Genomic DNA, 13,741 nt, shown 5'->3' on the forward strand with positions numbered 1-13,741 from the left:
TTTTTTGCGGATCCGCCAAGATTTTGGCGTCCGCTGACAAGACTGGATGGACAATACAACGTTTTTCTGGCTGGCCGGATCCGCACTTTACACTGCACATGCCCAGCAGAATCGCCTTTGCAGTAAATTTAACCCTAAATCTCTCTCTCTCCCTCTCTCTGTCTCTCTCTCTCTCCCCTCCCCAGACAGCGGTTCCTTTAAATTTCTTCCTTCGCCGGATCCATCAAAAAAACGGTCCGGTGGCACACGTTGATGTCCGTATGCAGGCGGATCCGTTTTCCGCCATTTTGGTGGATTACAACTGACAGAAAATACTGATGTGTGAAACAGGCCTAAGGAAATTATTGACGCAAGTAAGAAGTAGAAAAAAAAGTTTTCAAAGATATAAAAAAATACAAAATAAAAATAAAAGTTCAAACCACTCCCTTTTTTCCCTTTTCAAAATAAAACAATTAAAAATAAATAAAAAATACACATAATTGGTATTGCCGTGTTCAGAAACGCTTGATCTATCAAAATATTAAAAAAATTAATCTGATCAGTAAACGGTGTAACAAGAAAAAAATCAAAACGCCAGAATTACTTTTTTTGCTGCAACATGGCAATAAAATACGGGCGATCAAAACATCGTATCTGTCCCAAAATGATATCAATAAAAATGTCGGCTAGTTTGCAAAAAAATAAGCCCTCAACCTGATCAAGATCCCTAAAAATGGAGTAGCTACGGGTCTCGGAAAACGGCGCTTTTTTTTTTTTTTTTTTTTTTTTACAAATTTGGGATCTTTTTTCCACCACTTAAATGAAAAAGAACCTATACATGTTTGGTATTTGTGAGCTCGTAATGACCTGAAGAATCATAATTGCAGGTCAGTTTAAGCATTTAGTGGAATGTGGAATTGCACTTTTTTTTTATCAATTTCACATCAGAATTTTTTTTGATCATTTTCCTGTACACAATATAGTAAAACCAATGGTGTTGTTGAAAAGTAAAACTCGTACCACAAAAAAAAAATCCTCACATGGCCTTATTGACAGAAAAATAACAAAGTTATGGCTCTGGGAAGAGCAGGAGCAAAAAACACAAATTCAAAAATGGAAACACCCCTGGTCCTTAAGTGGTTAAAATTGCTGTTGGGAGAAAGCACCCTTTAAATGTGAAATAGTGTATTTTTTGGATTATAAGATGTACTTATTCCCCCAAATTTCGGTAGAAAATGGGGGTGTGTCTTATAATGTGAATATACCTTACCCGCCGCGGTGGTGCAGGGTCCCAGGGTCGCTGCTGGAGGAGGCAAGAGTGGCGCGCTACTGCAGGCCGCAGGCTGGGATGAGGGGGTGTTCCGATGTGCGTGGCTGCAGATGAAAATGGCTGCTGTGCTCTGTGGTGTGGGGGAGCTCTGCTGGCATTTTGTGAAAGCCCGGAGCCCCCTTAATATCCATTACTGCGATGAGGTGGCCTCCGGTAAAATGGCTGCCAGGGGCGGCGCATGCTGAGATTGAGATCACGGCAGCGAGATATCGTCCCGAGATCTCGGGAGACGATATCTCGACACCTGAGATCTTATTGCTGAGATTTCAATCTGAGCATGCGTCGCCCATGGCTGACATTTTCCCGGAGCCCCCACACATCCATTACTGCGATGCAGTGGCCTCTGGGAAGATGGCGCCGGGGACGGTTCATGCTCATATTGAGAACTAGGCAACGAGATCTCGTCCCAAGATCTCAAGAGACAAGATCTCGGGACCTGAGATCTCGTTGCTGAGATCTCAATCTGTGCATGCGCCGCCCTGGCGGCCATTTTCCCGAAGGCCACCGCATCCCAGTAATGGATATGCAGGGGACTTCGGGCTTTCAGAAAATGCTAGTGGAGCCCCCCAGCACCACAGAGCACCACAGCGGCGCACGTTGGAATTCCCCCTCATCCCAGCCTGCGGCCTGCAGCAACGTGCCACTCTTGCCCCCTCCAGCAGCGACCCTGGGACCACGCTTCACCACAGCCAACACCCTTGGTAAGCAATAAGATGGATTATAAGAGGCACCATCATTTTACTAAAAAAAAGGTTTTTTTTCCTGTTTTTCTCCTCAAAATTTGGGGTGCGTCTTATAATCCGGTGCGTCTTATAATCTGCAAAATACCTTACCTGGAGCAGTTTGCAAAAGAAGAGTGGTCTAAAATGCCAGTTGATTGGTGTAAGAATCTTGTTGATGGCTATAGGAAGCGATTGATTAATTGATAATTATTTATTCCAAAGGGTGTGTCACGATTTTTTCGCTCAGTGAGTGATTGTTATGCTGTCCTATGGAAACTGGGTCATGCTAATTTGTCAGTGTTTTGATTTACAGCTTGGCTGTCCAATCTTGTGATGGGCGTGCTGAGCTGTCGGTGCTTTGATTGACAGCTCAGCTGTCCAATCTGTGAATGGGAGGTGCAGGACTTTCTCCAAGTGTTCTTTGTTCTGGAAATTGCCCAAGCAACTGAGCTGTCTGCCCCTGATCCCTGCCAGAGGTAGTCTGAGCTTCCTGACAAGTATTTGCCTGATTCTGTTGTTCTGAGTTCTGATCTTCTGCTGCCTGACCCTTTAGACCATGTTCTTACTACCCCTTTGTCTTGTCCTTTTGCTTGATCCGCTATCTCCTGGTATTTTGATCCTTGGATCATGTCCTGAATTACCCCTTTGTCTTTTCCCTTGCTAATCTACATGCTCTCTTGGTACTGAACCTAGAACATCTGACTTCTCTGACTCACAGTCTGTCCATGAGTAATGACTAGCATCACAGTGTGCAACCAAACATTAAGTTGAGGGTTCCAACAATTTTGTTCAACCCATTTTGGGGGTTTTGTGAAATTATGTCCAATTTACCTATTTTTCCTCTGTTTTTTCTTTGTGTTATTCCAATAAAACAAAGGAAATAACCATGTGTTTAACAAAACGTGATTGCAATAATTTTCTTGAATAAATACTTCATTTTATTGAACAATGTCAAGGGTGCCAAGACTTTGGGCCATGACTGTATATTGTTTTATTTCATTATTAATGTCATGCATAGTAAAATTCTAAATACAACAAAATATCAAGATGACTCTTGGCCCACACTTATCATGCTTTAGCACTACACAGCCAAACACAACCTAAAGTGTATGATAGCCAAACTTTGATTTAATAGGGCTGCGCAAGGTGTTGCATTCATATTTGTGGTTTTAGTTGCATTTTGCAGTTGCATTTTGTCACACCCCTTTACTATAGGAAATGGGACTACTAAACTTCGCTAATAATGTCTTTTATTTTTATGCTCTGCTGTATGTACAGTATATTGCCAACCTAATTTGCAGAACTTTACAAAACTTATCATTACTGGCATCAGTCCCAATCCACAGTGCTGGCCCCAATATAACACCCCCATCTTAGACACAAGTATTGGCCAATTTCATAAGGAGAAGGTTACCCAGTTTGTATGTTTTTGAAGAGTATATAAAAATGCTGTCTTACTCCATAGTATGGTAAGGAATACTGAGTCATTTAAATTAAAGCTTAACTGTTATCAAACATAACTTTTAATAGAATATATATTATTAATTATCTATAATATAGGTATATTGTACGTATCAACTATCACTAGATAACACTAGTACACAATGAAAAATCCACTTGGCCATAAATGATCTCCTAATGTAGTCCTCACTAGAGGAGCAGTGCTAAGAAACTGCCTACCAATATCATATTGATATGTATTGTATATTGCTTCAAGTAGGAATGGCTAACATGAATTTATTAAAGTACCATAAACTATTACCAGTTATTAGAATTGGCTAAGCATTATATTACAAGAGTATATTAAATAGTATCTTGCTACAATGGTGATCAGTGCTATATGGCCTCAATAAGGCAGTGTCAAAGTATTATATTTCTTAGTAAAACACTCGCTATATTAAATAGTAATACATTACAGAAAGTGGCTTAAGCCCTCTAACTATTATCCCTGAAGTGCTTAACTGCTAATTAATGTGATATTATAATATTTAACCATATGGATAAGATGCTATTTATTTATAAACAAGTTTTCCCAATATGTTTCACCCAAACTTGGGCTTCAGCAGGGCAATGAGACTGATGAAGGCTGAAATTTGGGTGAAACATGTTGAGGAGGCTAATTTTAAGTTTTTACCCCTTTACCCCCTGAAGGCGGTTTGCATGCTAATGAGCAGGCCAATTTTGACAATTCTGACCACTGTCATTTTATGAGGTAATAACGCTGGAGTGCTTCAATGGATCCCTGTGATTCTGAGATTGTTTATTCAAGACATATTGTCTTTATGATAGTGGTAAAATTTCTTTGATATGACTTGCATTTATTCATGAAAAAAAACACTGAAATTTGGTGAAATTTTGAAAATTTCACAATTTTGAATTGTCATGCCCTTAAATCACAGAGACATGTCACACAAAAGACTTAATAAGTAACATTTCCCAAATGTCTACTTTACATCAGTACAATTTCGGAACCAACATTTTTTTATTAGGAAGTTATAAGGGTTAAAAGTATACCAGTGATTTCTAATTTTTTTCAACAAAATTTACAAAACCATTTTTTTTAGGGACCACCTCACATTTGAAGTCACTTTTAGGGGTCTATGTCATTAAAGATACCTAACAGTGACACCATTCTAAAACTGTACCCCTCAAGGTACTCAAAACCACATTCAAGAAATTTATTAACCCTTCAGGAGCTTCACAGGAATTTTTGGAATGTGGAAAAAAATGAACATTTAACTTTTTTCACAAAAAATTTAATTCAGATCCAAATTTTTTATTTTGACAAGGGTAGCAGGAAAAATGGACCCCAAAATTTGTTGTGTAATTTCTCCTGATCATGCCAATACCCCCAATGAGGTATAAAACTACAATTTGGGCGCATGGCAGAGCTCGGCAAGGAAGGAGCACCAATTGACTTTTTGACTGCAAAATTTGCTGGAACAATTGGCGTATGACATGTTGCATTTGGAGAGCCTCTGATGTGCCTAAACAGAGAAAATCCCCCACAAGTGACACCATTTTGGAAACTAGATCCCTCAAGGAACTGATCTAGATGAGTGGTGAGCACATTGAACCCTCAAGTGCTTCACAGAAGTTTATAACGTTAAGCCGTAAAAATAAAAAAAATCAAATTTTCCCCACAAATATGTTTTTAGCACAAAATAATGCATTTTTATAAGGGTAGCAGGAGAAATTGCACCATACAATTTGTTGTGCAATTTCTCCTGAGTACGCTGATACCCCATATGAGGGAGAAAACTACTGCTTGTGCACACGGCAGGCCTCAGAAGGGAAGGAGCATCATTTAACTTTTTGAATGTAAAATTTCCTGGAATAATTAGCGGATGTCGTGTCCCATTTAGAGAACCCCTGATGTGCCTAAACAGTGGAAACCCTCGACAAGTTATTACATTTTGGAAACTAGACCCCTCATGAAATGTATTTAGATATGTCATGAGCAAATTGAACCCTCAGGTGCTTCACAGAAGTGTATAACATTGAGCCGTGAAAAGAAAAAAAATCACATTTTCCCCACAAAAATGTTATTTTGGCCCCAAATTTTGCATTTTCATAGTGGTAATAGGAAAAATTGCACCATGCAATTTGTTGTGCAATTTCTCCTGAGTACGCCGATACCCCATATGTGGGGGAATGCTACTTTTGAGACAGAGTGCAAAGTTCAGAAGGGAAGAGGCACCATATTGGAGTTCAGATTTTGCTGGAATGGTTTGAGGGTGCCATGTCACATTGACAGAGTCCATGAGGTATCAGAACAAAAGAAACTCACTATACGTGAACTAATTTTACAAATTACACTCCCCAATTAATTCATCTAGTGGTGCAGTGATCATATTGACACCACGTCTGCCTCACAGAATTTTATACCACTGAGTGCTGAAGAAAGAATAAATTACATTTTTACCACTAAAATGTTGTTTTAGTCCCAATTTTTTAATTTTTCTAAGCGTTAATAGGAAATTTTTTCCACAACAAGCTGAGATCCGTTTTTTCCTGAGTACGCCAATATCCTACTTGTAATCAGGAAATATTTTTCAGGCACAGAGCAAAGCTCAGAAGGCATGGAGCGCCAGATTTTACTGTTATGGTTTGCAGGTACCATGACCCACTGGGAGAGCGCATGAGGTGCCACAACAGCAGAACTCTGTATAAGTGACCCCATTTTACAAACTACACTTCTCAGTAAATTAATCTAGAGGTGCAGTGATCATTTTGACACAACGAGTGTGTCACAGAATTTTATACTACTGGACAGTGAAAAAAACCTACATTTTTACCACCAAAATTTTGTTTTAGACCCAGATTTTACATTTTCACACAAGACGTGGGTAAAAATGACACCAAAATTTGCCCCACAATTTCTATTGAACATGGCAATATCCCGTATGTGGCTGTACAGTACTACTTAGCCATACGGAAAGACTCAGGAGGAATGGAGCGCTATTTGCCTCCTGGAGCACAGATTTTCCTAGAACAGTTTGCGGACTCCATATACAGAACCTCTAATTGCTAGAAGAGCAGAATCCCCCCTCAAGTGACCCTTTGGAAACCATACCCCTACAGGTCTACAGGTATAGTGATGATTTTGACTCCATGGATATTTTCCAGAAACAAGCAGCAATGGATGTTGCCGAGCGAAAATTGCAAGCTGCGGTTGTAGTGACTAGTACGCTGTAGTGACCAGTATGCTGTAGTCACCAGTACGTTATGTCCAGTCCGTGCTTCTGGAGACATGCACCCATAAGTTAGGCAGGCTCTTATTGCTTCAGAAAAGCCTAGCGTGGATGCAATATGTGGTTTAGGTACACTGTGGGGCTCAAAAGGCAGGTGGGCATTTGGATTTGAGAGTGGAGAATTTTCTGAAATTCTTTTGGCCGGTGAGGAGCCATTTTGCTATTCCAGAGCCTTTGTACTACCTGTAACGTGGAAGCCCGCTATATTTTCATTAACAGATGACAGACTTGAGTTAGGGCTTCCTTTTTTTGTGGATTGAGTTGAAAATTTTATTGGGAACATTTTACCTAACGTTTGGGATCACATTTATCCAGCGTTCTACCCTGAGCACTTACTTTGAGGTTTCCATCTAAATTTCTGAGTGGCGTGATTCAAATGAAACCCCCCAAGGGATCCATTCAGCATGAGGCAGCAGAGTTACTCTGGACTCTGTCTGGCCTCTGTTCAGCAGTGTCCTTTTCAGAAGTGCTCAAAACAGTCGTCGACATTACTTTTATGCAATCCTAAAAAGACAGACACCACCAGATCACAGGTCAGACGGCATCCACAGTGCCCCCATCTGCCTCATTATAGGGAATTTTCTGCCAAAGGTTCCACCTGAATCATGAATTTCAGAGATTTACACAGAAACCCCAGTGTAAGCGCTCAGCTCAGAGTGCAGGATAAATGTGCACCAAGCCTTACTGCGATCTTTGGGAGACAGAATGAAAAAATCAACAGCAGGTGAAGAATTTGTTTTATTTATTTTTTACACCATTCCTCATGCAGTATAAGTGATTAGGCGACTTTATTTTTCGGTCTGTGCGATTACAGTAATACCAGATTTATTTTGGGTTTTTACGTTTGGCTGCTGTCACATACTGAGGGTATGTTTCCACATGGCATATTCCAAGCGCTTTGGATGCAGCGGATACCCTGCCGGCTTTTGTACGCTCGATGAATCACCGTATCCTATACATAGAACAGTGCAATTTATCTTGCGGAGACTGTGCGTCTCCGCAAGATAAATAGACATGCTGCGGTCTAGAAAGACGCGCCGCATGTGCGTATACGCAGGACTGCCATCTGCGACTTTGTACGCATAGTGGAGACGGGATTTCATAAAATGCCATCCGCTATGCTATAACATCTGGACGCTGCAGATTGGATGTTGCGACTGTATGCAGCGTCCAATTCGCAGCAAATACGCCACGTGGAAACATACCCTAAAAAACGCTTTTTATTGCAAAAAATATTTTTTGCATCATCACATTTTGAGACCTATAATTTTTCCATATTTTGGCCCACAGAGACGTGTGAGGTCTTGTTTTTTGCGGGACAACTTGCCGTTTTTATTAGCACCATTTTCAGGCACATGACATTGTTTGATTACTTTTCTATTCTGATTTTTAGGGGCATAATGAACAAAAACCAGCAATTCAGGAATTTCTTTTGTGGGGGGGTAGTTTATGCCATTCTGTGTGTGGTAAAATTGTTAAGGCAGCTTTATTCTTCGGGTCAGTACGATCACAGTGACACCTCATTCATATAGTTTTTTTTATATTTTGGCTCTTTTACACAATGAAAATTATTTTATAGAAAAAATTATTATTTTTGCATCGATTTATTCTGAGAGTTATAACTTTTTTTTTCCTCTGATGGATCTGTATGGCTGCTTGTTTTTTTGTAGGACAAGTTGATATTTTCAACGGTACCATTATTATTTATATCTGTCTTTTTCATCTTGTTTTATTCCACTTTTTGTTCGGCGGTATGATGATAAAGCATTGTTTTTTGGGTTTTTTTGCCTTGTATTTTATATTTTTTTATGGTGTTCACTAAAGGGGTTAACTAGTGGGACAGTTTTATAGGTCGGGTCGGCTTGTTGCGGACGCGTCGATACCAAATATGTGTGCTTGTTTTATATTTTTTTTCATACAAATATTTATTTATAGATACAATACCTTTATTTTTTATTATTTTTGATTTTTTTAAATATTTTTACAATTATTTAAAAAAAAATGTTTGTGCCACTATGGGATTATCATTTTTTGCAGTCCTATCGCTTGTACAGCATGGGAATGCAGCAGCATCCCAATGCTGTAGAAACTGTCAGCTCTGCACTGACAGAGAAAGTTGCTGATCATGCAATGCACATGATCAGCAAGTATCCTAGCTCTGGTGATTCGGATGTCATCACGCCACAAGGTCTCCGATCCAAAGCAGAGGGGCTGTCTGCCCTCTGCTGGCTCCCGGAATGCTGTGATCACGTTCGATCACAGCATTTTGGATTGTTAAAGTGCAGAGAGCAGTGCATGACCGCTCCTGCCACTTAGTGCCAGGTGTCAGCTGTCAGAATTAGCTGACACCCGGCGGCAATCGAACGCGTACTAGCCGTGTACGCGAACGATCGAAATGACGTAATAATCCATCCCCGGTCAAATAGGTCCAGGGCACATGGATGGATTATTACGTCATATGTCAGAAAGGGATTAAATATCCTTGGTTCAATATAATAACATCACAATGGTAAGCAGTTGAGCTCTTTCCATGGGGACAGTTTTATTTCAAACCGTAGTCAGATTTCTGTTATTTGACTCGAGCTCTGAAACCTTAGGAAGATTTTTAGACCTGGGAATTAAAAGGAGAGAACATTAACTTTAAATAATACAGTGTTTGCACAGAACTAAAGATTTTTCATTACTGTTTCTTTTGTTCTCAGTTTCTAATACACTGTGAGGGTACCCGTTTCACAGAGAAAAAGCATGAAATCAGTATGCAAGTTGCTGAAGCCAAAGGCCTTCCCAAACTAAAACATCATCTACTACCCAGAACTAAAGGATTCGCTGTCACTGTGCAAAGTTTGAGAAATGTAGGTAAGGAAAGCTCATGGTTGTGCCTTAGTTATCTAATCTGTCTGAAGGAAATACTGACTTTGTTACTCATAGCATCCAATCACAACCAGTGCAGATTAACAATTGAATTCTGCTATTTTCTGGGGTCAAATAGGCCAGATTTTTCCAACAGTGCAAAACAAATACTGGCAACAAGGCTACTTTTTCAAAATTGGCTTTTTTCATCTGGATTTGTTGAGGTCTCAAAGCCATAAATTTGGGGATATCAAATCTAATGTGAACGATCCTGATAATTGGAGGCCATAATTCTTATGTGAATGTGATTTGTTTCAATCCTGGATTGGCGTATCAGCAGATCAAAATCATCTTGATCATAACAAGTTCCACTTCTACATTGAACTTAAAGACAACTAGAATGGGCATTGCTAATGCATCACAATATCACAATCCAGAGTTCAGAGAATTTAAAGGGGTTTGTACTTTAAAATTTATTTTCGAAATGTGTTGAGGACTGATTTTGTAGCACTTACTAAGTTATCTATTAGAGGGTCTCCTCCTGAACTTACTAGTCCAGCCTTCCCCGCAGACGGTACAGCTATCCAGTTCTCAAAATGGCTACTGATAGAGGGTCATGTGACCAGACCTGTCCATCAGCCTTCCCCACTAAAAAAAAGCACTACATATGGGAAAGCTGTTCCTGTAAGATTTATATATTAGTAAAGGCCTCAAAATAATGTTCCAGACAAATTTCTTAAAATAAAAATTAAGTAAATGAACCCTTAACTACACTGCATAATCATATGATGTTAACCGTTTACAAACCAAGTTTATTTAGGCCTGATAGAACAAAAAAATTTTTATCACTATTTATTCATCTTATCCTAACAGCCAATATTTTTTTTATTTTTTAACATAGCCATGTGAGGGCTTTATTTATTTATTTTTTGGGTATTGCTGTATTTTTGAGTGGCGCCTTTTGTGTACATCTATCTAATACTCTTCTATTAATAATTTGTGGGAAAGAATGGATCAGAAACAGTGATGCACACATTGTAAGTCGCATTATAAATGTTGTGTTCACCATTTACTATATATAATAAGCTATCTTTGTTCTACAGGTCATTCCAATTACACCAATAGCAAACATACCGGTATATACTCTTCTGTGTCATAATATTTTTTTACACCATTTTCTGACTGCTATATTTATTTTATTTTTTCATTAACAGAGCCATGTGAGGTATAGTATTTGCATATGTGCAGTCACATGCCGACTAGACTTGCTACCCTCGCTTAATGGAAGCGCACTGAGTGGGGGCGAGCACTTCCTGTTAGAATTTGAGCGAAAGTATGCAAATTGTGTGACTGCCCACTCTCAGGGGTAATACTGGACAATCCTGACTGTTTATTTCAAACCTTGACAACCCTTTCAACAGTTAATCAATGACCTTACAACTTGCTATGATGCAAGAATACTGTCATACAAATCAAAATAAAAAGTTGGTGTGAAACTTACACATCGGGATTATGTCATGTGTGCGCTGCTTCAATGATATATGATGACAGATTAACAATGTTGGTATCTATTGTTTCCAATGATCTCTCTCAGGATAATGTCTTCCCATGTTTTCTGCAACTTAGAGAAGAGTAAGACAGAGAGAGATCTGTGATGTACTGTTGCTGCAGTATATCACAGATCATCGCAAACTGGTTGTATTCGTGGGGACCTGTCAATTTAAGAAATCCAACTCAAAAGTCGATTCTACGTGGATCGATCCTCTAATCTCTAATTAGCAGTGGCACTTATTGTGAACTTTTTCATTTTAAGGATAGATTTTGAAGTAGAAATATTTGGTCTCCTTTTTTTCCATACATAAGCAGTATTTATTCAACAGTCATTTACATTTACATCGGACGACCTCGGACCAATCTCAGCCATCCGACAGCCAGGAAACACCTTGCACATCAGCAACACAAACAGCTGCTGACCAGGAAGCAGGTCAATCAGGTGTTCCCCTGTCCCAGGTCTCTGCCACTGGTTATGCGGGCACTACCGGCCAGCGGCAGAGGGCCTTGGAGAGGAATGTATTGCCCGAGTTTATGCACTTGAGCGAGGCCTTTAATGCCAGCCTCAAGTCCCTGTCAGACAGAGTGGAAAGCAGTTTTTCACTCATGGAACGTGGTTTTAACCACATGGAACACCGCTTCCATTCTGTCAAACAGCGCCTTGACCGTCTGGAGGCCGACCTCAACAGACCAGCGCACCATTTTTTTAGTAAGATTGAAAAGGGCATGGCGGAACACCTTAGTCCTGAGCAACAACTGAGTGTGCTGCAGGCCTGCAACAATGCTTTCTTGCAGGCTATGCAGCATAATCGGTACGGACAGCAGTCAGTGGTGTCATTTCCAACTGTGCCACCATTGACTCGCTTCACCTCACTACCGACTTGTGCTGCATACCACTGCACGAACACCTCTATTCAAAGCCAGGACACCCACCATTACACCACCACAAGTCTGAGTGCTGCTCGTCACTTCACCGACACCACCATGGCAAGCGCTGCTCCTGTCTTGAGCACCACCGCCACCCCCATGCATGCTTGGAGCACAGCCACAGTAACCACTCCTCAAACATGGAACAGCCCTGCAGCAAACACTCCGCAAACCTGGACCATCACTGCCGCCACCAGTCCTCCTGCAAGGATGAGCACTGCCACCACCACCACAGAGCAACAGCAGCAGCCAGCCACAAGAGCAGCAGCAGGCACAGCAGCAGCCACAGCAGCAGACGGGGGACCCACATTCCTTATTTGCCCCAAGTTCCAGGCGGCGCCAACAATTAAGGCGGGCATTCGGCCCAAGTAGGTCCAGGCAGGCCAGTTTAAGGAAACAAACAGTTAGGACCACTGTAGCTGAACCTCTGTCCTCTCCTCCTAGTGTGTCTAGTTCCATTCCCATAACTGGACTCCCTTCCCCCACAAGTTTTGTTGCCCCTTCCCCTAGAACACCTTCATCGACTATAAGCTGTTCATCTTCACTGCACACCCCCAACTTGCAACCATCTGCCCCCAAACGCAGAAAAAAATAAAGTTTTATTATTATTTTTTTGTTTAAAAATAAATTTAAATTTCTGGTTCACCATAACAAAGTTTGATTAATGTTTTTGGCGCCGCCTACACACACTGCGCCATACACACAATGCGCCTTAAACTTTGCAAGGTGTCATAAAAAGTGTTTTGAGGATTGGCTGTTTTTACCATCCTCATTTCACTTATTGTGATACTAGGCAAGGGGGATTATAGATATACCTTGTAATTAACAACATACTCTAATTACGTGCGTGTTGAATCTACTGATGGGTAAAATACACGTCATATGTTCAATACCAAGGCCTAGTATAATAACTAGAGTTGACCGACTAGGATCTGGTTTCATGAAACACAAACTGTTCGAAACCCTACCACAATGTTAGTTAATGGGAAATAAAAGTCGTCATTGAGTGGATTACATTCATCCACTCAATGCAGACTTTTATTCCCCATTGACTTGCATTGCGGTCAGGTTTTGAACGAAATTCCGACTTTTTTTCCACTAGTCAGACCAGTTTCATTTGAAACGAATTTGGTTTCATGAAACCCGATCCTACCAAAGTCGCTCAACTCTAATCATAACTATTTATAAATCATGGCCTGGTTAATACACATATCATATTTAACCTGCAGTGTTGCTTACATACCAAAATATTTCACTCAGACTAGTGATGCTGCAGTTTAACTCATATGTGTATTTATCTGCCCAGGTGTGAGAACATCATGAATTCACAGGTATACATGGGAAGTTCTTTATTTTATTGGAGTATAAAAAACATAGTGCACTCGGTACTGGTATCAAAACAGGTTTTTTATTAACATACACACACAAAAACATTTTTACACCATTTCATCTTGCCAGTGCACCCGTCCTACATCAGAGATAAAGTAGGCCGCAAATTGGTCCTTCATTTGGCCAACTTCAACGGATGACCTGAGAGGGTGCTGAGTGAATTCAGGCAATGGGTTAGGAGCAGCATCATCGAGTTCAAAGGTCGGGTGCGCTTTAGCCATCACAAAATTATGTAGAAC

General features: G+C 40.4%; 1 protein-coding gene across 4 annotated transcripts in view; it reads left to right on the forward strand.

Annotated features, from left to right (window-relative positions):
* AGPAT4 (1-acylglycerol-3-phosphate O-acyltransferase 4) overlaps positions 1 to 13,741 on the forward strand; it is a 186,207-nt gene that overhangs the window by 132,054 nt on the left and 40,412 nt on the right. For all 4 annotated transcript variants that reach the window (XM_073560179.1, XM_073560178.1, XM_073560180.1 and 1 more), the window contains exon 5: positions 9,488 to 9,641. In XM_073560179.1, coding sequence (XP_073416280.1) covers positions 9,488 to 9,641 — 154 coding nt within the window. The remainder of the gene's footprint in view (positions 1 to 9,487; positions 9,642 to 13,741) is intronic.

The sequence above is a fragment of the Dendrobates tinctorius genome, unplaced genomic scaffold (assembly GCF_039654945.1).
Source record: "Dendrobates tinctorius isolate UK_male_01 unplaced genomic scaffold, ASM3965494v1 ptg000293l, whole genome shotgun sequence".
In the NCBI taxonomy this organism is placed as follows: Eukaryota; Metazoa; Chordata; class Amphibia; order Anura; family Dendrobatidae; genus Dendrobates; species Dendrobates tinctorius.